This window comes from Rhineura floridana, chromosome 1, assembly GCF_030035675.1.
Source record: "Rhineura floridana isolate rRhiFlo1 chromosome 1, rRhiFlo1.hap2, whole genome shotgun sequence".
Taxonomy (NCBI): domain Eukaryota; kingdom Metazoa; phylum Chordata; class Lepidosauria; order Squamata; family Rhineuridae; genus Rhineura; species Rhineura floridana.
In genome coordinates this window covers 28,124,281-28,151,448 of record NC_084480.1, presented here as the reverse complement: position 1 = coordinate 28,151,448, position 27,168 = coordinate 28,124,281, and the positions used below count along the sequence as shown (strand labels likewise).

The 27,168-nt window shown below is 42.3% G+C and overlaps 1 protein-coding gene across 4 annotated transcripts in view; it reads left to right on the top strand.

Moving 5' to 3' along the window:
• Nucleotides 1-27,168, top strand: part of RICTOR (RPTOR independent companion of MTOR complex 2) — a 124,027-nt gene that overhangs the window by 40,941 nt on the left and 55,918 nt on the right. For all 4 annotated transcript variants that reach the window (XM_061616766.1, XM_061616786.1, XM_061616756.1 and 1 more), the window contains 9 exons: nucleotides 4,070-4,196; nucleotides 8,595-8,764; nucleotides 10,606-10,673; nucleotides 11,068-11,135; nucleotides 15,618-15,700; nucleotides 17,185-17,272; nucleotides 22,752-22,842; nucleotides 22,965-23,031; nucleotides 23,143-23,223. In XM_061616766.1, coding sequence (XP_061472750.1) covers nucleotides 4,070-4,196; nucleotides 8,595-8,764; nucleotides 10,606-10,673; nucleotides 11,068-11,135; nucleotides 15,618-15,700; nucleotides 17,185-17,272; nucleotides 22,752-22,842; nucleotides 22,965-23,031; nucleotides 23,143-23,223 — 843 coding nt within the window. The remainder of the gene's footprint in view (nucleotides 1-4,069; nucleotides 4,197-8,594; nucleotides 8,765-10,605; nucleotides 10,674-11,067; nucleotides 11,136-15,617; nucleotides 15,701-17,184; nucleotides 17,273-22,751; nucleotides 22,843-22,964; nucleotides 23,032-23,142; nucleotides 23,224-27,168) is intronic.

Genomic DNA, 27,168 nt, shown 5'->3' with positions numbered 1-27,168 from the left:
TGAAAAGGAGAAATAGAGTTGCGTGTCATCAGCGTACTGATGACAATGCACTCCAAAGCTCCTGATGACCGCACCCAGCGGCTTCATGTAGATGTTAAAAAGCATAGGGGACAGGACCGATCCCTGCGGGACTCCACAATGGAGAGTCCAGGGTGTCGAACAATGTTCCCCAAGCCCTACCCTCTGGAGACGATCCACCAAGTAGGAGCGGAACCACTGCCAAGCAGTACCTCCAACTCCCAACTCCATGAGTCTCCCCAGAAGGATACCATGGTCGATGGTATCAAAAGCAGCTGAGAGATCAAGGAGAATCAACAGAGTTACACTCCCTCTGTCCCTCTCCCGACATAGGTCATCATACAGGGCGACCAAGGCTGTTTCAGTGCCAAAACCGGGCCTAAAACCGGATCGAAACGGATCTAGATAATCGGTTTCATCCAAGAGCACCTGGAGCTGGCTGGCGACCACCCATTCTAAGACCTTGCCCAGGAATGGAACATTCGCTACCGGTCTATACTTGTTCAAATTATCTGGATCCAGGGAAGGTTTCTTCAGGAGTGGTCTCACTACTGCCTCTTTTAAGCAACTAGGGACCACTCCATCTCTCAAGGAGGCATTTATCACTTCCCTGGCCCAGCCGGCTGTTCCAGCCCTGCCAGCTTTCACTAGCCAAGAGGGGCAAGGATCCAGTACAGAGGTGGTAGCACGCACCAGTCCAAGCACCTTGTCAACGTCCTCAAGCTGTACCAACTGAAACTCATCCAATAAATAAGGACAAGACCGTGCTCCGAATACCTCATTAGGTTCAACTGCCATAATACTGGAGTCTAAGTCCTGGCGGATGCATGAGATTTTATCTTGGAAGTGCCCAGCGAACTCGTTACAGCGGATGTCTGAAGGTTCTATAATTTCCTGAGGGCTAGGATGTAAAAGCCGTCGGACAATTTTAAAGAGCTCCGCTGGGCGGTTGAGAGATGATTTAATAGTGGCAGCGAAATAGCGCTTTTTCGCTGCCCTCACCACTTCTGTATACAGTTTAGTGGAGGAACTTACCAAGGCGTAATTGCATCCGTCAGGAGTACGCCTCCATCTGCACTCAATCCTTCTCCTCTCTTGCTTCATCGCTCTCAGCTCTGGGGTATACCACGGGGCTGCATGAGCTCTGCATGGGATAGGGCACGCAGGAGCGATCGTGTCCACAGCCCGGGTCATTTCCGTGTTCCACAGTTCGACCTGGGCTTTGACAGGAGCGCCTGTCTTATCAGCCGGAAAATCCCCCAGAGCCCTTTGGAAACCCAAAGGATCCATTAGTCTCCGAGGTCGGACCCGCTTAATAGGTCCTCCTCCCTTGCAGAGGGAAAGGGCGGCTGTAAGCCCAAACTTCAGCAAGCGGTGATCTGTCCATGACAATGGGGTCGAAACAAAACTCCCCACCTCCAGATCACCATCTCCATGTCCAGTGGCAAAGATCAAATCAAGAGTGTGCCCCAACACATGCGTTGGGCCAGTGGCAAATTGAGACAGCCCCATGGTTGCCATGGAGGCCATGAAGTCCTGAGCCGCCCCAGATAAGGCAGCCTCAGCATGGATGTTGAAGTCTCCCTGTACTAATAGTCTGGGGGACCTCAACAGTACCTCCGAGACTACCTCTGACAGCTCAGTTAGGGAAGCTGTTGGGCAGCAGGGTGGACGGTACACCAACAAAATTCCCAGTCTGTCCATTCCTCTTGTTTGTAAAGGTTTGTTCTAAAGCAGTTAATGCTTAAGGAGAGTAGTCAAAATTGCCCCAGGTCCTGCTCTTTGGATCACTGAGTATCGAATTAGGACAATATCCAAGGTATGTCACATGCATTTAGAAGAGAAAGCATGATGGAAGTGACTATGGGATGGGATTTTATTTTTTACTGTTGTTTAATATAGCAAATTATATGTAAACTAATAAGAAATTTCTCTTTTTTCAATCATGTGATACAGAGAAATGTTAGTAAAATAGCCCGAGCGATAAGTAACCACTTGTTTATACTTTGTTGCCACCCGTGATGAGCTTGTTTATGCCTTCAGTTCAAGAACACACGTTTTGTATTTGTGAAGGAGATTAGTACACCTACTCTACTCTAGTGTAATGATACAAAATAACAAGGATTAATTAAATGAAATATTCTGTAATTGGGGGGAAGGGTATAGGTTTTTCTTGAAGTCTAGTCTGAAGGAGCTCCTGTGGTAGCAGATCATGATTTACAAAGCAAGAGTTTATACATTATCATATGCTGCAGTGTTGCATTGTGCAAGTCATCTTCAATAGATTTGTTGCTGAAAGGTGACCAAACTAGGTGTGAAGTTAAATGCTTCTTTGCATGTCATGTGTATGTTTTTTAAAAATGCAAATAGCAATCTTTGCACATCACATGTATGTTTTTAAAAATGCAAATAGCAGCTGTGGTGGTGTCTGATAATTAGGATAATTATTAGGATTGCAACAGGCTGGGAGGGGTAGTTCAACTTTTCCTTCTGCTGCTGTAGTCCTGATGAAAATAGCTCTTTTGAAACTGATGGGTCATTGGGAGTGAATTGGTGCCAATGCACATGAAATGCAAAGATGCATTTAATGTTGTGTCTAGTTTGGTCCTCAGTATAGCAAAGAAAGTTATTTCTGTTTCCCTGTAACTAGAATATATAAAAGGCCATGGAGCCATTGCATCATATTAGCTGTTCAAAGTTTTCTATAATAAATGAGATTTATTTACTAGATCAAAGCCAATATATATTATATATATTGGGACTGGGGTATGCAGTACTAGTTTCATCCTTTTTAGGGAGACAGTATTTGTATGATGTATGTTCTAGTCCCCCTGCACCCAAATGGTCTTGTTTCCTTTAGGTCACTTCCCAAGTTATGCAGATAGTGGATTTGATGGGGAGAGGCTAAACACAGTGTGGTGGTAGAATCATGTCTGCCCTGGCTCCCTACTGGTCCTCTTGATCAAGTCTGACATTCATGCTGTGAATGACATGGCAATGGAGACTGCATATGTAGGCCTAATAAGTGTAATCTTCGTGTAATATTCTGGTGTATAAATTATGTGGATTAGGCATATTGTGTTGTATGTGTGGAGGTCCTAATAAAAATGTGGCATCCATTGTGCTGATGACATGTGAGAGTAGACCTTTGCAATCCTTTTCAAATTCAATGGCTGCATTGAGAGCTTGTAATGATTTGTTTTTTTATATAAAATGCATGACTTATGAAGTTATATCTGTGCTACTGTCATGTCTCCAGCTTTGTCACAAAATTTGTCCTCTGTATGAACACTCTGGGCGAGAAGGGACCATTCTTGGTGGACACCATTTAGCCTTGCATTAGGAACAGCTTCTTATGTGTGCATATCTGTTGCTCCCCAGTTAAATTGAACAAGAAGGTCCTGAAGGTAATTTACCATAGCTCTTCCTTCCCTTTATGGGTTTCAGTGTTTCTCTGTACAGTGCCTTGCAAAAGTAATCAGACCCCTGACCAATGCTCTCATATTACTGAATTACAAATGGTACATTGTAATTTTGTTCTGTATGATACTTTATTTTGAAACACTGAAACTCAAAATCAATTATTTGAAGGAGACATTGGTTTTATTATTGGGAAACGTTTGTAAGAAACATAAAGAACTGAAACATGTTGCAGCATGTTGCAATAACACACAAGCAGTATGTTTCATTTTTAAGGTTTCTTACAAACATTTCCCAACATAAAATCAATATCACCTTACAATAATTGATTTTGAGTTTCAGTGTTTCAAAATAAAATACCATACAGAATGAAATTACAATGCACCATTTGTAATTCAGTAATATGAGAGCATTGTTCAGGTGTCTCATTACTTTTGCAAGGCACTGTATGTGAAAGAAACTATTAAACAAGCATGTTGAGATAGAAAAGCAGATTACTGAGGCAAACAGCTCAAGGGCAGAAAGGGTTGGATACAAACAGATAACAGAACAATTAGTATTACTCTATAAACCTACTGTAACAATGAGGTGACAAACTCATCTCTTCATTTCCTTTTGCATTTCTTTGCAGATGATCACTGTGAATGCTTCGTTATTTCCTAGCTCAGTGACTAATTCCTTGATAGCTGTTGGAAATGATGGCCTTCAGGAGAGGGACAGGATGGTTCGAGCATGTATTGCTATTATCTGTGAACTAGGTAAGAACGTTGAAAACTATTATGGTTAGGAACCAGATGTCCACTCATGACAGTCTGAATTATTTAGAAATGAACTGAATAATCTGATGCTAAAACACAGTTGCATAAAGTGAATGCTTTGTGAGAGAACTATAGGCATTATGTGGAGTGCAAGAGGAATATAGGAACTGTCAGTTGCACATGAGTAACAGCATAAGAATTGTCTTTCTTAATGAAGCCAAAAGTCCATCTGTTTTAGTATTCTTTTTCTAGTAGTGGCTAGACACAGGGATAGAGAATAGAGATTGTCCTCTCTTGTTGTTTCTCCCCATCATATGGTAAACAGCAGTTTCATGCCTCTGAAGATGGAGGTTCCATTTCTTTTGTTGTTATGTGCCTTCAAGTTGATTTTGATTTATGGCGACCCTATGAATCAGCGACCTCCAATAGCATCTGTTATATAAACCTCCCTGTTCAGATCTTCTAAGTTCAGGTCTGTGGCTTCCTTTATGGAATCAATCCATCTCTTGTTTGGCTTTCCTCTTTTTCTACTCCCTTCTGTTTTTCCCAGCATTATTCTTTTTTAGTGAATCGTGTCTTCTCATGATGTGTCCAAAGTATGATAACCCCAGTTTCATCATTTTAGCTCCTAGTGATAGTTCTGGTTTAATTTGTTCTAACACCCAATTATTTGTCTTTTTCATGGTCCATGGTATCCACAAAGCTCCTTCCTGAATGTATTTACTCTTTTTTTAAAAGATCATCAGTGCCAGTGGCCATTGAAACATCCTGTGACCATAAATTGCATAATTATTTTAATAAATCCTTTTAATTTGATTTTTTTACTCTTGAATTTATTCAACTGATATAGCTCCATAAACTCCCGAGGAGAGGTTCCAGCAAGCAACTACATGGAAATCATGCCTAACACAGTTACAATCAATTTAAAAACAAAAAAGCACACAACTACAATAAATAAAACAGCCAAACAACAATATGCCCAAATTTCTCAATACCTGATAAATGGGCTAAAACCCAAAACTCAAATCAAATTGCACCAGCAGTCTTGTTAAAGGTAACTTTTAAAAGAGTTTTTAAAATCCTTGTAAAACAAAAAGACAAGGTTCTTGTATTAATTTACAGGGCTGTTAACAACTTGGGTCCAGGATACCTTAAGGACCATCTGATTACTTTATATCCCTGCCTAACCATTGAGGTGTTTGAGGGAATCACTGTTAGTAATCTCCCATGGCTTGGATGCACACCTTGTATCCACCAGGAACTGTGTATTCAGCATTGTGGGCCCAGTTCTGTGAAATCCTTCATAACTGAGATCAGACAGGCTCCCTCCATATTGAACTTCTGGTGCCTAGTGACGCCTTTTATTTAAGTAGGCATTTTGTTTTCTGATGTTATGGTTTGTTTTAATTTATTTATTTATTTATTTATTAAATTTATATACCGCCTGACTAGCAATAGCTCTCTGGGCGGTGAACATAAAATAGCATAAAAATACAATGAATAACAAAATAATACTAAAATACAATCAACAATCCAATACAATAAACATTTTTAAAAGTAAATCAGTGTAACTTAAAATGCTTCAGAGAATAGGAAGGTTTTGACCTGGCGCCGGAAGGAGAGCAGAGTCGGCGCCAGGCGTACTTCCTCGGGGAGACTGTTCCATAGTTCGGGGGCCACCACTGAGAAGGCCCTAGATCTTGTCATCACCCTCCGGGCCTCCCTGTGAGTTGGAACCCGGAGGAGGGCCTTCGTAGCAGAACGTAGTGCACGGGCCGGTTCATATCGGAAGAGGCGTTCCGCAAGGTATCGTGGTCCCGCAAGTATAAGGCTTTATAGGTTAATACCAACACTTTGAATCTAGCCCGGAAACATATTGGCAACCAGTGCAAGCTGGCCAGAACAGGTGTTATATGCTCGGACCGCTTGGTCCTTGTCAGCAATCTGGCCGCTGCATTTTGCACTAGTTGTAGCTTCCGAACTGTCTTCAAAGGTAGCCCTACGTAAAGCGCCCTTCCCTGGCTCTCCCTGTCAGGTTCCTACCTGCGCGTGGCTACTGCCTGTCACTAGGCACCACCAGGGACTCCACCAGTCCAGACTGTCCTTTTTTATTGTTTCTCTCCCCGCTCTAGCACAGATCTCAACAGATCCCCCTGCTAGGCAACCACCAGTCACGTCCTAATACTAGTATTCCCAGAGACTCTGAATACTGGTATTGTTATTCTCTTCACCGCTGCCACCATTTGTTACAGTTTCCCTTCAGCCTTGGTCATTACCTTACCCTCCCTTCTGGTCTGTGAAACCCCAGCCAAGGATCAGGCCTTTGGTAAACCAAATTAAGTATTTATTAAAGATAACAAAGCTAACAAGATTAACAAGATTTCTTCTTAAGGCACATAAGCATATGGTTTTACTCAATACTAATCCGAACTCCACCTCCCTCCTGGTAAACAACTCTCTAAACCCCACCAAGCAACCCACTCAGTTCTCTTCTCCCCCCCAGATTCCACTCTCACTCTTCCTTTTATACGTTCAGCCATTTTAAACACTGCTTCTTTGAATTCAGCATAGGTGACAGGCCTATCTGAGGGGAAATATTGGTATACCTCAGCCAATTCCCCTTTAATCAGGTTTGATAAATACTGCATGTATTTATCTTCAGGTAGCCCCCACAACTGAGCTGCTTTTTCAAAGGTGCTGAGGTAAATTTGAGGATCTTGACCAGGCTCATAGACAGCAAAGTCCTTTGGAGTAATTTTTATTTTTGCTCCATCTCTGTCCTTTCTTGTTTCATCAGAATGAAACTTCTCTCTTTCAAATTTTAACTTTTCTACTTGTAATTCGGCATCCACTGCTCATTGCTTCTCCCTCTCCTCAAACCCCATTCTCAACTTCTCAGTTTCCAACTCCCTCTGTTTGTCTTTTTCCTCAGCCTCAAAGACCCGCTGTTTGTCTTTTTCCTCAGCCTCCATCCTCATTCTCTCAGTTTCCACCCTCAATCTCTCAGCTTCCAACTCCCTCTGCTTGTCTTTTTCCTCAGCCTCCCATCTTAACTTCTCTCTCAAGTACTCTATATAAGCGGGATTGCTTAAATATCCTTCTGGGGTCTCTTCCCTGACAGGTTGTTTTTGCTGGGCAGTTGCAAATCCTATAAGTGCTACCCTCAATTCATCTACCCCTTTACCCTCGTGAGGTAAATTGAATGTTATGCACTTCTCCACCAGCTCCTCTCTTTTAACTGATTTTATCTTTATTGTATCTTTCTGACTTCATTGTACACCACTTAGACTAAGTTGTTATGCAGTATATACATTGTTTAAATAAATAAGGAGAGCTATAAAAAAGACCTCCCCCCTGGTGATACTAGCATGGGGGTAGACTAATATGAGAGCAACCTCGTTGTTCAAATTTCATTGGCTAATAGCTGCCTGTGGTGTTGCGTTCTGTAGTATCATCCAACAGCTGAAAACTGATGGACAGTCTGTTTGGCTGATTATAGAGTTGTGACAACCTGCAGCTGTTTTGTCCATCCACTTCCCACATGATGCAATTTTGCTTTACTTGAAATGGTGCTCAGAGGTTTGTCAGAGCAATGTGGGCCACATGGAAAGAAATCATCTCTACATTGGTATGCCATTGTAAATACAGCATCAGAAGCTACAGATTGTCCGCAACTGCCTAAAATGGTGCAACTTGTTGGAATGCATAGGCTGTGGTCCTATACACCTGAGAATAAACCTCATTAAACCCAGTAGGAAAAATGAGTTCGTTTGCAATTGATGAACTATGTGTAAAGAGTATTTTCCTGTGTATATGTGGTGAAATATCTGTGTAACCTTAGAAACAATGAGACAATTTATATGGTGGTCCGATTATCACCTTGTGATGATGCGGAGGTGGGGTTTTTCACTAATGGCACCAGTGTTGAGGAATGTACTCCCTGCTGAAATATGAAAGACCCCGTCTGTATTGGCATTCCATCGGCTCTTGAAGATGTAACTGTTATGTAGGCATTTCCTTGACCTTTTAATCCAAGTTTCCTGTTTTAATTGCTGTATTTTATTGCTCATTTTAATTATGGACATTTATATTTTAATGTTTTAATGGGATTGCTTTATTGTGTGCTTTAATTATGATGTATATTTTAGTGTGTGTTTTAATGTTGTATAATTGATAGAAGCCTATTTTGGCATTAAGGGTGGTATATAAATTAATAAATGATACTATTGTTTCATGGCGTCTTAGAAAAGGAATTCACAGTACTTTTTAACTTTAAACAAAATGCTTTAAGCTAAACTCTTAGCTTTTTATTTATATGAAACTTAACCACAAACATATGGATTAAATTACAGATATGGGTGATTGATTCAATTAATGAGTATTATTTTCCTCTTTCAGCAATTCAGAATCCAGAAGTAGTTGCTCTTCGAGGTGGTCTAAGTACCATTTTGAAAAATGTGATTGATTGTCAGTTAAGCCGTATAAATGAAGCTCTCATAACAACCGTCTTACATCTTCTCAATCATCCAAAAACTCGACAGTATGTGCGAGCAGATGTAGAATTAGAGGTAGGAGCATCACTTTCTTCTATAGTCTTAGTATACCGTTTAGATCCGTACCGTTTAGTACATCCCGTTTAGATTCCTGTAACGCGCTCTACATGGGGCTACCTTTGAAGATTGTTCAGAAACTTCAATTGGTACAGCGAGTTGCAGCCGGAATGCTTACTGGGGCTGGCTATGGGGAGCATACAACCCCCCTGTTACAACAGCTCCACTGGCTGCCAGTTTGTTTCTGGGCACAATTCAAAGTGTTGGTTGTGACCTATAAAGCCCTATACGGCCTAGGTCCAGGCTGTCTTGTAGATCGTATCTCCCTATATGAGCCTGCCTGGGCCCTGAGATCTTTGGGAGAGGCCTTTCTCTCAGTCCCAACACCCTCACAAGCACGATTGGTGGGGACGCGAGAGAGGGCCTTTTCGGTGGCTGCCCCTAGGCTTTGGAATTCCCTTCCTAAGGAGGCAAGGATGGCCTCCTCTTGATTGTCCTTCTGTCGGCAGGCAAAGACTTTTTTATTCCAACAGGCTTTTAGAATAAAAGGTAGTTAGGACAGTTTGTTGAGAGGTTGCTGCATTGTTTATTGCTTAATCGCACTATTTTTAATGTGTTTTTATTTATTTTAAGTGGATGTTAAATTTTAATCGTGCTAATGGTTTAATCTTATTTTAATGTAGAATTTTGAATGTTTTAATCATATGTATTTATGTTTGTTGTAAGCCGCCCTGAGTTCCACTTGGAAAAAGGGCGGGGTATAAATAAAGATAATAAATAAATAATAAATAATGCCTACACTTATGCTGCAGTCCAAATTCCACTTACCTGGGAGTGAACCCCATTGAATTCATTAGGACTTACTTCTGAGTAGACCTGCTTAGGATTGCTGCCTTACTCAGTTTAAATCATGAAGAGAATTGTAGACATTTGACACCTGTGAAGTACTACCTTATATGTAGGGAAACACTTTGTACTTTTAACTGTGTATACGAAATGAAACATATTTACAGGGAAAGAAATATGTATTCTACAGAGGAGAATTTTAGGACCATATCTGTCATTTGATGTCTTATTAGACTGAAACATTACATTTTGACTGCCTGTGTGAATATGAATCCTGTCTATGTCTGTAAATTTATTCAGAGAGCTGCATCATTATATGAAGTCAGGTTCCAAAATGTTTCATAATAAAAATGAAATACTGAAATTTCTAACAAGATGATTTAAGTGGATGTTCCCATTATAATGTGAACATTTGTGCTCTCTGTCTCTCTTTCTCACTCACACACATGCACACGTTGCTTAAAAGTTGCAGCCAGTTCTGTGTGTGTATGTAAAATTGGACTGACAGGGTTTGCTCAAAAGCTTCCTAGCGTTCTATTTCTGTTTTTTTTCCCTTTGCTCAACCTCAGCCCCCCCAAATATCTTGGTGGATTGGTTATAACTGTAGGGAAAGCATTGTAGTATTGTATAACAGATCAGCAGCATGTTTCAGAACTGGACAAAATGAGTATTTATGCTAGCCAGTGGTCTATATTGTCCATATTTACATGTTAAACATGTTCTTAAACAAGCCCTAGATTGGCTATAATTTCTGCTAGGTCTGTCAACAAGTGAAGATTGCAAATGGACAAAAGTGCAGGCACCATATATATATTTTTTAAATGTGAGGAATAATAGCTGTTTTTGCTATAAGGTCAGAAACAAATGTTATTTCCTATTTATTACCTATATCAATGAACAAAGAACTAGTTCCTTTGGAGGAAGAGTTTTTTCAATAACATTTAAAGTGGATAGTAATAAAGATGGCATGATGCTACTGAGAATGACTCCAATTTTTTGTTTCCTTACTGTAGCGGATTTTAGCTCCATACACAGATTTTCACTACAGGCACAATCCAGATACTGCAGAAGGACAGCAGAAGTAAGTCCAATCATCATTACTTACAACTTAATAAGATTGAGATGAAGTACTTGAACTTTCTGTCTTGGACTAAGGCTTTAACAAACTCTATTCCCTGACTTTTGAGGATATGTTTTAATGAGTGAGACAGTTTCTCTCTTCCAGTATTGAACACTACATTTACTATTAAGCCATCTGTCTAATGCTTGACAATTTTCATTTTGACAGTCCTCAAGAGAGAAATAAAATGAACACATAATTATCATATTGTATTGTTATAGCTGAGCAACAATACTTCTGATTTAAATAATACTATATATCTTACAATGTCCCAAAATCAGTGATACCGTTTTGAATGGATAATAAACATGATGTGTTGTAACTTGAATACTTACGCTTAATATTTTTATAACAGAGAAGACCGAGAAGCACGGCTCTCTGCTAGTAAAATGGGAATTGTGGCAGCATTTAGATCATGGGCAGGTAAGAACTTTGTTCTAACTTTGGAATGATGGCATACTTGGTGTATGGGGAAAAAGACGTTTGTTACTGGGTATTTTTATTTTTATTTAACAAAATTTAAATACCGCTTGAATGTAAAGATCTCTAAGTGGTTTACCAAAAATATTAAATTTATCAATTAAACCGTTAAAAACAAGTAATTAAAACATATTTAAAACAATTAAAACAGCTACTAACCTAAAAGATTAAAACAAATCAACATCTGTGTGTCTAGAAAGGCTTGCCTAAACGGAAGAATTTTAAGCAGACTCCGACAGGAATACAACGAAGATGCCTGCCTGATGTCATTAGGCAGGGAGTTCCAAAGAGCAGGTGTTGCCACACTAAAAGAATACTTTCTTACAAGTGCAAAACGAGTATTATGTGGCACCTGTAACACTACCTGTTTTGCAGAGCGAAGTGTTCGAGTGAGGTGAGGCTATCTCACAAGTAAACTGATCCCAAACTTAAGGGCTTTATATTCTAGTATTAATACCTTGAACTTGGTCCAGTAACAAGTTGGCAACCAGTTCAGATCTCTGAGCACAGGTGCTATATGCTGACATGATCTCACCCCCGTTAGCAACCTGGCTGTGGAATTCTGCACTAATTGCAGTTTCTGGGTCAAGTACAAGGGAAGCCCCACAGAGAGAGCACTGCAGTAATCCAGTCTTGAAGTCACCATAATAATAATAATAAAATTTTATTTAGCAGACGCCCATCTGTCCGACTGAACGGACACTCTGGGCGACTTACAATATAAAATACAGTCTACTCATATACATAATCATCACATTATTAATATCATAACATCTCATCTGAAGACCATCTTACATTAATACAGTGTAAAACCTAACCCACCCCAGAGATCCCATAGGCCTGCCTGAAGAGCCAGGTCTTCAAGGCTCGGCGAAAAGTCAGCAGGGAGGGGGCATGCCGAAGGTCAAAGGGAAGTAAGTTCCAGAGGGTGGGGGCCACGATCGAAAAGGCCCTCTCCCTGGTCCGCACCAACCTAGCTGTCTTAGTCGGTGGGACCGAGAGAAGGTCCTGTGAGGCTGATCTTGTTTGGCGGCATATTTGGTGATACTGGAGGCGCTCCTTCAGATAAACTGGGCCGGAACCGTATAGAGTTTTAAAGGTTAAAACCAACACCTTGAATTGGGCCCGGTATACAACTGGTAACCAGTGTAATTCAATCAACACTGGGGTGATATGATCGCGGCGGCGGGTCTGCTTTATTAAGCGTGCCGCCGCGTTTTGTACCAGCTGGAGTTTCCGGACCGTCTTCAAGGGTAACCCCACGTAGAGCGCATTACAGTAGTCTAATCGAGAGGAGATCAGGGCATGTATCACTCGTGGGAGCAGATGTATGGGAAGATAGGGTTGCAGCCTCTGTACTAGATGAAGTTGGTACCAAGCTGCCCGGCTCACTGCAGAAACCTGAGCCTCCATAGACAGCTGGGAGTCCAAAATGACCCCGAGACTGCGGACCTGGTCCTTCAGGGGCAAACTCACCCCATTAAGTATCAGGTCAAAATCACCCAACCTTCCCTTGTCCCCCACTAGTAATACCTCAGTCTTATCGGGGTTCAGCTTCAGCCTGTTCTCTCCCATCCATCCACTTACGGACTCCAGGCACTTGGACAAGGTCTCCACAGCCAACTCTGGTGAAGATTTAAATGAGAGATAGAGCTGCGTGTCATCTGCATATTGGTGACACTGCAGCCCAAAACTCCTGATGATGGCTCCCAGCGGTTTCATATAAATGTTAAATAGCATGGGAGAGAGGATAGAACCCTGTGGCACACCACAGTTGAGGGGCCAAGGGTCTGAAACCTCATCCCCCAACACTACCCGTTGATATCTACCGGAGAGATAGGAACCAGTGCCTGAACTACTGGCTAAGCTGTCCTGGTCAAGGAATGGTTGTAGTTGTCTCACCAGGTGCAGCTGTTAAAAGCACTTCTAGCTGCTGAGACTACCTGAGCCTCCAGTGACAGAGCTGGATCCAGAAGCATCCGCAGACTGCATATCTCCTTGTTCAGGGGGAGTGCAACCCTGTCCAGGGCAGGCAATTGACTAGTTTTTTGGACAAGGAGCCACTCACCCACAGTGCCTCCATCTTGCAAGGATTCAAGCTCAGCTTTTTTTTTTTCGTCCATTCCACCACTGCGTCCAGGCACTGGTCCAAGGCCTGCACAGCCTTTCTGGATTCAGGTGTTATGGAGAAGTAGAGCTGAGTGTCATCAGCATACTGATAACACCTTGCCCGAAACTCCTAATGACTGCTCCCAGCAGCTTCATATACATATAAAATAGCATTGGGGATAAGATGCGTTATGCACCCATAGCACAACTGTCAGGGGCCGAAAAACAATCACCCAGTGTTACTCTCTGGACTTGATCCTATAGGTATGATTGGAACCACTGTAACACGGTGCCCTCAATTCCCATTCGATGGAACCGGTCTAGGAGGATACTGTGGTCAGTGGTAGGGAAAGCTGTAGAGAGATCAAGAAGCAGGAGCAAGGTTGCACTCACCCTGTTCTGCTGCCTATAGAGGTCATCCATCAGGGCAGCCAAGTAATCCCACTCCCTCCCCCCAAAGCACCTTAAGAATCTCAGCTTTTTCTTTTTTCCCTTTAAGGCAGTCTAGCTTATATGGCTATTGAAAGTATGTGAACTGTGTCTGATAAAATCTCTAGAACCAGATGCTAGGAACTTTTTTTTGAGAAATGAAAGCCAAATTCAGCACATACAATACCTAATTACATTCTTGCCCAGTGAAAATACAAAACATACATAATCATGTGTGCCTCACATGAAGAAAATTGATCGTTGACAGTTGGGGGAGGACCTCCTCTCTGGGAACCACATTTGTGGAGGGCAGTTGTAATGATTTTGAAGGACAATATCAAATAGATGCAATCAGTGATGAGGCTTGAGGGCTAACTGACAAAAGGAAAAATTAACCAATTGTCTGGTTAGAATGCATGCACCCAAGATTTCTTTTTAAAAGTCAAATGTGAAATTGTAGATCTTGTAACGATACTGTTAAAATTTGTATCCTGCCCTATCAGTTAACCTTCTAGGGCAGCTTACAGTCTCATAAAAATCTTTAAAACAATTCTAAAACAAAATAGCTGCAACAGCAAAGTTGAATCTTGAATTGGGAGAAAAAGTAACAAACACAGTGCAGCCACTTCAGCTAGCATTAAAGGCTTAGGAAAACAGATCTTCCAATGGGCACTCAAAAGACCAAATAGACACTAGGAGAACCTCCCTGGAGAGTCCATTTCACAGATAGGATGCCACAATGGAAAATGCACATGCACTAGTCACCACATGCCTAACCTCAGAAGGCAGGGAGATTGGAAAAGACTATCTTAATGCACAGAACAGTGTTTGGGGAAGCAGACGGTACATGCAACTTATTGCTAAAATTGGCCTTCTTGTCACAGGATTGAAAGGCAGTCAGTGTAATATTACTTAAAAAAAAGATTCAGGAGGAGCTAAGATATTGGAAGCTAATTAGTCTTACTGAGGAAGACCTGGTATCAGAATCAGTGCTGCCTCACCAGAGTTTTAGAATTAAAACAGGACAAAAGAGCAGATAAAATATTAACAATATAAACAGTAGCAGAAGTATAAACAGAAGGTTTTCACACAGCAGTGAAAAGCCATCAACAAGGGGACGAGGCAAGTGTCTCTATGGACAGAATTTCACAATTTGGAGGCAGCGTGAAAAAGGCCCTCTTACTCCTGCCAAACACAACTGTGAAGTTGACCAAACTTCTCCTTAGAACTTCTCTGAGGAGAGGCTAAAGTGTTTGAAGCTTCTTTATTTCACAAAAAGACAACCAAGGGCAGATATGGTAAAGGTTTGTAACGTGCTTCATATACCACATAGCATTACCACAGGTGGCTTTGGAAAAGGATTAGATGCATTCATGGAAGATCTAGGTCTACCAGCAACAATTAGTCATGATACCTAAATGTTTCTATATTCAGAGGCAATGAACCTGCAAATACCAGATGCTGGGAATTGACCACAGGGGAGGAGTGTTCATATCCTGCTTGTACGCTACTCAGTTGCATCCAGCTGGCCACTCTTGGAAACAGGATGCTGGAGTAGGGACGTTCTTCATCTGAACCAGCAGTATTATGTTTCATTTTTCTTTAGTATCACCATGGACAAGATGATTTTTGTCTTGTATTTTGTTGCTTCCAGGCCAAGAAAGTCTCTTGCTCTCTCTGAGTGATAGTAATGTAATGTTTCCATGATGAAGAAACAGATCTTGCTCATGGTCCTAGAAATCCTGTGAATTTTATGCAGAATTATATTTAGACCATTTGTCCGTAATTAACTCTGTTGCAGAAGTTTCCCATTTTCTTTGGGAAACTGCATGTGAGTATATTTCTCACTTTACCATCATGTAATTATGCATTTTATTTGGCTTTTAGGCATTATTAGTTTATGCAAGCCTGGGAATTCTGGGATCCAATCTCTTATTGGAGTGCTGTGCATACCTAACATGGAAATACGGGTATGTGATTTGACTTCTACAGAAAGAATTCTGAGGCTTGTAAGCTTCATGGGTAGTACTCAATTCTTGTGATACTTTTCATGTAAACAGATGTACAAATTCTATTTTCTTAGAAATCTGTATTTCTGTGTGTATAATTTCACAGGCTGTGCCACACATGGTCCTCTGGTGACTCCATGGCACAACTGATTTAGCTGAAAGTAAATTTGGCTGGAAGTGCCAATGCTCCCACGCAATCTTCAGAAGCTACAGAAACTCTCTTGAGGAGCTGCAAATATAGGAGGAGAGTCACATGGAGATGAGGGCAGGACAGTCAGGATTATCCCTCTGGGATGCTGGGACTGCACTGCTTGAAAGGAATGGGTAGAATCTCTGACACCGGGAGAGTGACAGCTGAATATGGGTCAGAGCTCCCTGAAGTGGTACGGATTGGTCACAGCCCCTATAGCGTGAACTAAATCACAGACTTAATTATTTTAATTAAATGGGAACACAAGACAGATTCTAAAGCAAGAAAACAAAAGAGCAGTTAAATTCGGTTTTTTATACTGTTGGAATAACTATTGGAAGAGTAAAGAATGAATCTTAATATACCCCAATTTCATTTTTATTTCTAACTTGCTCAGTTGGTATCTCTGACTTGGGACAAGCAGTATTGATGATATATTAAATGCTGAAACTGTATGAGTGGACTGTATTTTTTTTATGGGCATGTTGCTAAAATGCAGAACCTTAGCGCTCAGTGCAACTGCTGTTAACCATGGGCTGAGGAGAACTAGATATGGCGGACCCCTGGCTGAGCTGCCTGGGTCCCAGCTCAGCCGGCATAAGTCCCTCATCCCAGCTCAGACAGGTTCTCTGGAGAAGCCCAGCCTGGCATGAGGGGAGCTGGCAGAAGCTGGTGGAAGGCCTGGAAAAGTAGCATTCTGGGGACGTGTCAGGGGAAGGGTCAGGAGGGGGGGGCTTGTGCTATATCCTGGTCCCACTCACCTCCCTCCTGTGGCCCTCCATCTAGGCAGCTGATATGCTGGGAAAAGTAGGTGGAAGGAAACAAGTACTTTATTTCATTCTGCTGTGCCCGGCCAGCGCAGCCAACATCCTCCCCTTCAAGAGGCCTCCAAGCAGCAGCTGGATGTGACAGCCCCTTCTGCCAGCCCTGCCTCTTTTGGCTTCACTCCTGCTAGCCTCCAACAAGATAGATTTCTCTGCCCAAATGTGTTCATAATACTAACTTATATTTGATAAGCCATTGAATTCAACTCATGGGATGCTCCTGTAGTGGAAGGAGGTGGTTTTTGCTGATTCCCCCCCCCCTCGAAAATCTGCTCAGGAGTGCTGGGTGGACCCATTGGAACAGTGCAGGAAGTAGTGTGGGGAGCGGGAGCAGAAGGGGGAAGAGAGGATCAGCAAAAATCACATCCCTCCCACTTCAACTTAGATTCTATAAATTTGTGATAATTTTTGGAATTCTTTTTTGTTTATAGCGAGGACTGCTTGAAGTTCTTTATGATATATTTCGCCTTCCTCTTCCTATTGTGACAGAAGAATTTATAGAAGCACTTCTCAGTGTAGGTTAGTACTGAACTTGAGTATTCCTCTTTATTTATTGGGATAACTTGTCAGGTACATTCCTGTCCCTGCTTCCGTAAACTTGAACCCTGCAAGTTCCTCCGTCAGAAGCCATTTCTCTGCTTGAACTGAAAGGTGGTTTTAAAAGCGATTGATTTCTCCAAATAAACATATTGTTCTTTGGCACTAATATATGTAATGCATGTGTATACCTCAGAAAATGTTTATATTTTGTGTATTTTGCTCCTAACCCACACTTTTAACTATAAATTTAATACAACATTCTTTTGATTTTAAAAAGTTTTTCAACTTCTATTTATACTGATTACTTACAACATTTTCAGATATTATTAATGTTAAAATACTGATATTTTCAAAAGTTATTTTTCTTAAGTGTTGTCATGCATTCTTGTAAAACACCCTTTAAATTTTTATGAACATTAATGGCATTTCAAAAGTTTTGAAATAAAAAAGTGGAGCCATTTTTATTATTTTTTCTCAAACAGTTCGTTATCTGGCCAGTAAATTTTTCATATTTATAAGCCTATCAAACCAACTGTGAATTTCCCAACATTGTAACCTTTCCCAGATTTCCCTGCCATCATTGTGTGTGTGTATTCATTCTCTTTAAGTGCTGCACACTTCATGTATCCCTCTGGGCAAGTTGAGAAATGCAGATATATGCAGAATGCAAACATAACCCCTCTCCCACCAGCTGTGTTCCCTCTCATTGTTCCTGTGTACAACCTCAGTTATCACTGCTTGTCCTCTGAACTTTTCAGCTGCACGCATGCAGCTCAGCAACATTTCCTGTGTTTGTCTGTATTAATCTAGGGTTCTTGTTCCCCAGTCCACAGCTTTAGAAAGAAGAAAATTCAGAACAAAATAAAAACCCAAACATCTTTAGGATTTGGGGTTAGGATGAAAACAAATTTATAGAAGGTCTGGCACAAATTATACTCTTAAACTTGGAGCATTTAAATTGTTAAAATGGTGCTTGAATATTATGTAAATAATATGTAAATAATATGTAGAACATATCCGTTGGAGGTTAGAATAAATGTTGTTTCATATTACAAAAGTAAGAAATGTCAGATGTTCAAATATACGTCTATGTGGTAGATTTCATTGCATCACCATAGTTAACTCTAAAATGTAAGATGTGTGTGTTAATGGCTGAGATTCATGTGTGTGTGTTGTATAGTTTTGGCTATCAGAGATTTATTACCTTATTTATTTATATGCTGCTGACTCATAAAATATCAAGGCAGTATGCAACAATATATACAAATACAATAAAGCATAAGTTACATAAAAACAATGCAAAATAATCCTAAAAATTGCTGGCTCATCTAGAAAAAATGTAAACAACTGTTAACATAAAAATGTCTTCAAGAGACACCTGAAAGTTAGCAGCAAGGATGTCTGCCAAATCTCTGCTGGAAGAATGTTTCTCAGCATGTGATCACCAATTCTACATGCTTAACTTCTAGTCGAAGCCAGTTGAGCTTCTGAAACACGGAACAAATGTCCTCCTCCAGATGATCTTGGTGATCGAGCTGGGATATAAGGGCCCAGGTGGTCCTTAAGGTATTCTGGACCCATTGTTGAGGGCTTAATATATTAATAGAAGAACCTTAAACCTGGCCCGGTAGCATATGTGCAGCCAGTGCAGATGTTTTAGCAGAAGTGTCACACTCTGTCAGTCATCTGTCCCCATCAGCAGTCTAGCTGCTGCATTCTGCACTTCTGGAGCTTTTGGAACATGCCCAGGAACAGCCTCACATAGAGTGCATTGCAGTAATCCAGTCTCAAGTTTACCTATGTGTGGACTACAGCGGCCAGGCTACCTAAACCCAGAAATGACTGTAGCTGGCATAACAGTGTACCTGCAGTGTACATTTGCACATGTGGACTGCAGATGTGCAAACAGCAGAAGTGGAACAGAGAGAAATAAGATGCTGAACAATAGTACAGAAAAATGAAATTAAACAAGGGTTGACAAGAGGCAGTGATGCAGGCAGTCCCTAATATTCTGTTTTGCTTGTGACTAGACAGAATGGAATTCACACAATGTGTTCAAGAGTAGTCTATAAGGTAAAAGGTTCCTTAAATATAATGTAGCTCTGAATGTTGTATGTATTTGTCTGCTCATGATATTACAATAAGGGCCTTCCTTTTTTTGTTGGCGGGTCACCTTAAAATTGATATTCCACACAACATGATGAACAGAATGAACATGAATCATATCATAGGGTGGGATTAACATTTGCAGGACTGGAGGGTGCTGCATGAATGCCTCCTTTTTGGGTTGCATGCAACTGTTTCATACAAGGTAGCGAGATACGAATAGGGTTCAGCCTAGGGCTTCTTAAATAGCATTTTCCAAATTTCTGATAGCTAAGGCACACTTTTTTCTAAAAAAATTCACTCTTAAAGAATCATAGAGTTAGCCTAATCCCTGTCAGTACAGGTAAACCACAGCACCCCTCATACATTGTATTAAGCAGAAACTGAATGGCCTCCTATCAAGGATGCTACAACAGAGAAGAGGGAAGTACAGGAGGCGGAAGATCAACAGCATGTTGAAGCAGAAGAGGAGAGTGTTGAGGAGAGGAACAACGAAGTAGAGAAAATGGAAAAAGTGGGAGGAGCAGAAGAAACCCTGCAGTGGTGAAACTATGGAACTGACTTCAAGCACTTGAGGATGAGTCTGGAGGACAGCCTGCCAAGGAAGAATTACAGGAGACCCTGTGTGACAGCAAGCGAGAAGCTGGAGCTCAGTTGAGCAGAGGCAATGAAACCACACCACACACAACAAGAGAAGAGTAGTAGTAGTGGGAGACTCCCTACTGCATGGCATTGAAACCCAAATATGCCAAGTGTGGACTCATCTGGTATGCTGTCTCCCTGGAGGACGGATTAGAGATGTAAAGCCCACTGACATGTATCCCTTCTTATCCATGTGGGAACAAATGATAACTGCCAAGTGGAGCTTCGAAGAAGTCACGGCAGACTTTGAAGCTCCGGGAAGGAAACGTAAGGTCTTTGGGGCCCAGATAGTCTTCCTATCTATTGTTCCGATACTTAGAAGAGTAGAAAGGGAAACAAAAATACTCTTGATGAATGACTGCCTACAAAGGTGCTACCAGCACAAGATATTTGGATTCTGGGACCACATGCTACACTTCCTGGAAGATGGACTACTGGCAAGGGCTTTTTGAATCCTATGGGGGAAGGAGACGTAAACTTGGAGGTAATGGTTGGTGAAGGCTTGTGCACAGGAACTGAGAGAATGACACTGATGGGGCCCAATAATAGTAAAAATGTAGGAGGGAAGCCAGACTGTAAATCATATCATCTTTGATATCTGTATACTAATGCCTCTATGAGAAACAAACATGATTAACTTGAATTCTTAATTCAGGAGAGTAAATACAACTTGATAGGTATAATTAAAACTTAGTGGGATGATTCCCATGACTGGAATACAGCAATTGAAAGATACAAGAATCAAAAGGGAGACAGAGTCGCACTATATGTTAAAAAATATGTATCCCTGCACAGAAATACAGGAGAATGAGCTTGGTAGCCCCACCAAGAGTATATGGATTAAAATTAATGGGGCACAGGAAGGAACAAGGTGGTTGGAGTCCACTACCGACCACCCAATCAAGGAGAAGATGAGGATGAAACTTTGAAAAGCAAATTGCCAATGTTTCCAGGAGGCATGATGTAGTACTGATGGGGGACTTCAGTTACCCAGTATCTGCTGGGAAACAAATTCTGCCAAGCGCAGCCCCTCCAACAAATTCCTGACTTGTGTTGGAGATAACTTTCTCCTACAGAAAGTGGAGGAAGGAACTAGAGGATCAGTTATCCTTGACTTGGTTCTATCCAATAGAGATAACTTAGTGAAATGCAGTAATGCGAACTCTGGGGGAAAGTGATCATATTATAATTGAGTTCTTGATTTTTAAGGAAGCAAAAACAGAGTAGTCATACGCGTACCCTGGACTTCAGGAAAGCCAATTTTAATAAACTCAGAACAGTAAGTAAGGTTCCATGGTAAGTGACCTAATAAGAAAAGGAGTCCACATGGTTGGGAGTTTCTAAAAAAGGAAATTCTAAAGGCACAATTTCAAACAATTCCAACAAGGAAAAAATTGGAAAGTCAGTGCAGCTTCACAAAACACTTAGAGATGACCTGAAAACAAAAAAGGACACATACAGGAAGTGGAAGGCAGGCTAGGCCACAAAGAAAGAGTACAGATAGGTAGCACGGAATTGCAGGGATGGCATCAGGAAGGCTAAAGCTGAGACTGAGCTGAGGTTAGCAGGGGATGCAAAAAGCAACAAAAATGTTTTCTGCAGATACATCCATAGTAAAAGACAGAGAAAAGAAATGGAGGTACAGCCACTCAATGAGATGACAAAATGATAACAGATGACAAAAGGCAGAAGTGCTCAATTCCTACTTTGGCTCAGTCGTCTCCCAAAAGAGGGTCCTGGGAAACATGAAGTAGAAGGAGCAAGATTGCACCTTAAAATTGATAGATAAATGGTCAAGGAATACCTAATCACTTTGAACAAGTTCAAATCTCCAGGACCCGATGAACTGCATCCTAGAGTATTGAAGGAATTAGCTGAAGAACTCTGAAAAGCACTGTCTATTATTGTTGTGAAATTATGGAGGACGGGTGAAGTGCCAGATGACTGGAGGAGGGCTAATGTTGTCCCTATCTTCAAGTACTTGAAAGGTTGTCACACAGTGGAGGGCCAGGATCTCTTCTCAGTTATCCCAGAGTGCAGGAGATGGAACAGTGGCCTCAAGTTACCCAAAGCCAGATTGCAACTGAACATCAAGAAAAACGTTCTGTTAGAGCAGTACGACAATGGAACCAATAACACGAGATACATTCAAAAGGCTGCTGGACTGCTACCTGTCGAGTATGCTTTAAGTTAGATTCCTGCATTGAGCTGGGGTTTGGACTTGATGGCCTTATAGGCCCCTTCCAACTCTACTATTCTATGATTCTCTGATCAGCAGGGTATCATACTAGATGGCCTTTGAGCTTCCTTCCAACTCTCTGGTTCTTATACCTTAAAGCTGAAAGGTTTATTAAAGTGAGAAGCAGTAAAATTTATTTACCACCGTCATGTACTTTTTCATGAATCACTGACCTGGGCATGTATTCTAATTGTATCTCTTTCTTAGGTAAACGTTATGTAAATGTTACTACATACTGTAATTTAAATCTGAGACCATTTATTAATGTGACAGACTAAATAGGAGCTTATCAACAAATGTATTTGCACTTATAAAGTGCACACTGCAGCACAGAAGCCAAGAGGAACAAGCAGGAGACAATGAGAGAAATAAAACAAATCAAATGAAAGTTGATGAGGGATGATGGTGCAGAAATGTTCCATTGCTCTTGTTAATTAAACTCAGAATTTTCACTTGATGATTTTCATGTAGATCCAAGCCGATTTCAAGATAGTTGGAGACTTTCTGATGGTTTTGTAGCTGCAGAAGCTAAAGTTATATTACCTCATCGAGCCAGATCCAGGTATTTATCATCAAAAGAGTAATCCGCCATTTCCACCCGCCTAACTTTGGTAATGTGAAAGAGAGCAAGAGAGCTTAAAATTGAAGCTGACCTCAATTTTTTTTGGTTGCACGTTTATCTAGGCCTGACCTCATGGACAATTACTTGGCACTGGTTCTCTCTGCTTTCATTAGAAATGGACTCTTAGAAGTAAGTTCAGACTTTAAATGATGAATAGGTAATCCTTCATTGTAATAGGTTCTGTGCAAAGCAGCATCAAGGAGATGGTTACAGTAGAATTTCACTTCTTAATTATTCCAGGGTCTAGTTGAAGTAATCACAAGCAGTGATGACCATGTATCCGTCAGAGCAACAATCTTACTTGGGGAACTTTTGCATATGGTAAGGAGACTTTCTTTCATGTACTGATTGTTAAATTATACAGCCACAAGAGTGGCTGTATACTATAGTCAGCATGCATTTTTCTCATTCTGCAGTGTTAAATTGAAAATACCCCCCATGCCATTCTGATGCTTCCCATAAGCCCATTTCAGAACAAAACCTTACAAAACGTATGGTCCTGAACTCAGAAATGCTTGCTTAACAACCCTCTAAATTTTCATGGCGATACACAAAACAGAGAGAGTATAAAAAGAGAGAAAAAATGAATGAATGAATTGGACTGCCTTCAAGTCAATTCCGACTTATGGTAGCCCTATGAGTAGGGTTTTCATGATTAACAGTATTCAGAGAGAGTTTACCATTGCCTTCCACTGAGGCTGAGAGGCAGTGACTGCCCCAAGGTCACCCAGTGAGCTTCATGGCTGTGTGGGGATTCAAACCCTGGTCTCCCAGGTTGTAGTGCAACACCTTAAGCACTACACCACAGACCCCTTTTTTCTGTCAGTTCTCATAATTTGTTGAAACTAATTAAAACTCAGCCATGTTCACAGAGTACCTGTAATCCTATTACTGACCTTGCCCCATACTCTGACCTTCATCTTCTGCAGTTTAAAGGTTAAAAAATGCCTGGTTGATTTTTAATTAAGAAATTTGGTTTGAACTCAATGATAATGTCGGGCATGCTCAGTAAGGACCAACTGTCAGTGTTCTAAAAGCCAGGCTCACAGCTCTGGGCTTGGCTAATCAGGAGACCACACCCACACCAGATGTTTATTTCACTTTAGACAGTCATGGCTTCCCCCAAAGAATCCTGGGAAGGGTAGTTTATGAAGGGTGCTGAGAGGAGACTCCTGTTCCGCTGACAGAACTCTGGTAGCCAGAGTGGTTTACAAGTCAGCTGCTTTGATTAAGTTCTGTGAGGGGAACAGGGCATCTCCTAGCAACTCTCAGCACCCTTCACTAACTACACTTCCCAGGATTCTTTGGGAGAACCCATGACTGTCTAAAGTGAAATAAACTTCTGGTGTGGTGTGGATGTGGCCAGGGACAGCTTTGGTTTAAATTTGGGTGGGAGGCTACATGTGCCTGCTGTAGATTATAAAGGTGGGGGAAACCCTGAAAAAGAATGATACTGTTCACAGTGTTTTCCTTTTGGAAAGGAAAAGGGCTTTCCCTCTGCCCAGTGCCCACCCATCCAATATCTTCTCCCTCCTCCTCCTCTCTCTGCCCCTCCCCCAGGTCAGCTTCACCTATCCTAAGCATGATTGCACAGGAGTAAATCCCACTGAACTCAAAAAGCATGCAAATGATCAAACCTGCCCTCCCCTCCTCCTTCCTCCTATCCTCTCCCTCTTGCACCTTCCCTTCTCCCCCATCTTCTAACAATCTCCTCCTTCCCCTCCTGTCTGGCATCCCCCCCTCCTCCTCCCCCGTGGTCAGTTTTATCTGTCCTAAGCATGATTGCCCAGAGATAAATCCCATGGAACTCAATAAGCATGCACATGATCAAACCTGCCCTCCCCTTCTCCCCCCTCCCATCACCTCCCTTTCGCCCCTTCCCTCCCCCTTCCTTCATCCCTCCCCCTCCCCTTCCAATCTCCTTTCCCCTCCTTCTGCTCCTTTCTTCCCCCCTTCCTCCTTCCCTCTACTCTCCCCTCCCCTCCTCCTCCCCCATGGTCAGTTTTACCTATCCTAGCCATGATTGCACAGGAGTAAATCGCACTGAACTCAAGAAGCATGCAAATGATCAGACCTGCCTTTCCTCTCCTGCTCTCCTCTCCCTTCCTCCTCCCTTCTTCCTTTCCTCCTGTCTTCCTTCCTCCTCCCCTGCCCATTCCAGGCCTCTCTCCCCATGGTCAGTTTTACCTATCCTATGCATGATTGCACGGGAGGAATTTATTTATTTATTTATTTATATTATATTTATTAGTCGCCCATCTGGCTGGTTGTCCAGCCACTCTGGGGGACGTACAAAGTAAAATACATTAAACATTAAAATGTTAAAATATTCCAACCCAACCATAAAAACTTAACCCAACCCAAAGGCTTGCCTGAAGAACCAGGTCTTCAAAGTCCGGCGGAAGCTCATCATCGAAGGGGCATGGCGGAGATCATTTGGGAGAGAATTCCACAGGGTGGGGGCCACTATTGAAAAGGCCCTCCCTCTGGTCCTCACCAGTCTGGCTGTTTTAACTGGTGGGATCGAGAGAAGGTCTTCTGAGGCTGATCTTGTTGAGCGGCATCCCTGCCGATGTTGGAGGCGCTCCTTCAGATAGACTGGCCCGAAACCGTATAGGGATTTAAAGGTCAGAACCAACACCTTGAATTGGGCTCGGTAAGCAACCGGTAACCAGTGCAACTCCTTTAGCACTGGAGTGATGTGATCCTGCCGGCGGCTGCCTTTAATCAGACGAGCCGCTGCATTCTGTACCAGTTGCAATTTCCGGACTGTTTTCAAGGGTAACCCCACGTAGAGCGCATTACAGTAGTCTAGGCGAGAGGTGACCAGGGCATGTACTACTGGTGGGAGCAGATGGTTGGGAAGGTAGGGGCGCAGTTTCCGTATCAGATGGAAGTGATACAGCGCCGCCCAGCTCACAGCCGAAACCTGAGCCTCCATGGACAGCTGGGAATCAAGAATGACCCCCAGGCTGCGGACCTGGTCTTTCAGGGGCAAACGTACCCCATTGAGCACCAGGTCTATATCCCCTAACCTTCCCTTGTCTCCCACAAACAGTACCTCGGTTTTGTCTGGATTCAGTTTCAGCTTATTCCTTCCCATCCAGCCACTCACCGACCTCAGGCACTTGGACAGGGTTTCTACAGCCAACCTTGGTGAAGATTTAAATGAGAGATAGAGCTGCGTGTCATCCGCATATTGATGACACCACAGCCCAGAACTCCTGATGATTGCCCCCAGCGGCTTTATATAGATGTTAAACAGCATCGGAGAGAGGATAGAACCCTGTGGCACCCCACAAGTGAGAGGCCAAGGATCCGACATCTCCTCCTCCAATGCTACTCTTTGGTACCTACCAGAGAGGAAGGAGTGGAACCACTGTAACACAGTGCCTCCTACGCCCAACCTCTCCAGGCGGTCCAAGAGGATAGCGTGGTCAACGGTATCGAAAGCCGCTGAGAAATCAAGGAGGACAAGGAAGGTGCATTCGCCTCTATCCCACGCCCTCCTCATATCATCCACCAAGGCGACCAAGGCTGTTTCAGTCCCATGTCCAGGCCTGAAGCCCGATTGAGATGGATCCAGATAATCTGCTTCCTCCAAGTGCGCTTGCAATTGCTTTGCCACCACTCGCTCAATCACCTTGCCTAAGAATGGTAAATTTGAAACTGGGCGGAAGTTGTTCAAATTTCGAGGGTCCAAGGAGGGCTTCTTTAAAACTAGTTTTATTATTGTCTCCTTGAGCGCTGATGGCATTACTCCCTCTTCGAGTGAAGCATTTACCACCAGCTTAATCCCCTCACCCAGTCTATCTTTGCAGCTCATAACAAGCCACGATGGGCAAGGGTCGAGTAAGCAGGTGGTTGTCTTTAAGGTTGAAAGCACCTTGTCCACTTCATCGGATGGAAGAAGCTGGAACCGATCCCACAGCACCGGAGCTTTAGTAGTCACCTCTGGCTCACTCACTGTATCCACAGTGTACAGAATAGCACTCTTAATACGATCGATTTTCTTTGCAAAGTGTTTTGCAAATTCGTCACAGGAGACCTTATCATGTTCCATCGGTTCCGGAGCAACTGGACCGACCAGGCTCCGGACCACCTGGAACAGTCTCCTGGGACAGCACTCTGCAGAAGCAATAGAGGCAGCATAAAAATCTCTTTTTGCTGCCCTTATTGCCACATGATAGGTTGCCGCCCTAGCTCTAACATGTGTTCGATCGTCGTCAGAGCGAGACTTCCGCCACTGGCATTCTAGTCGTCTCA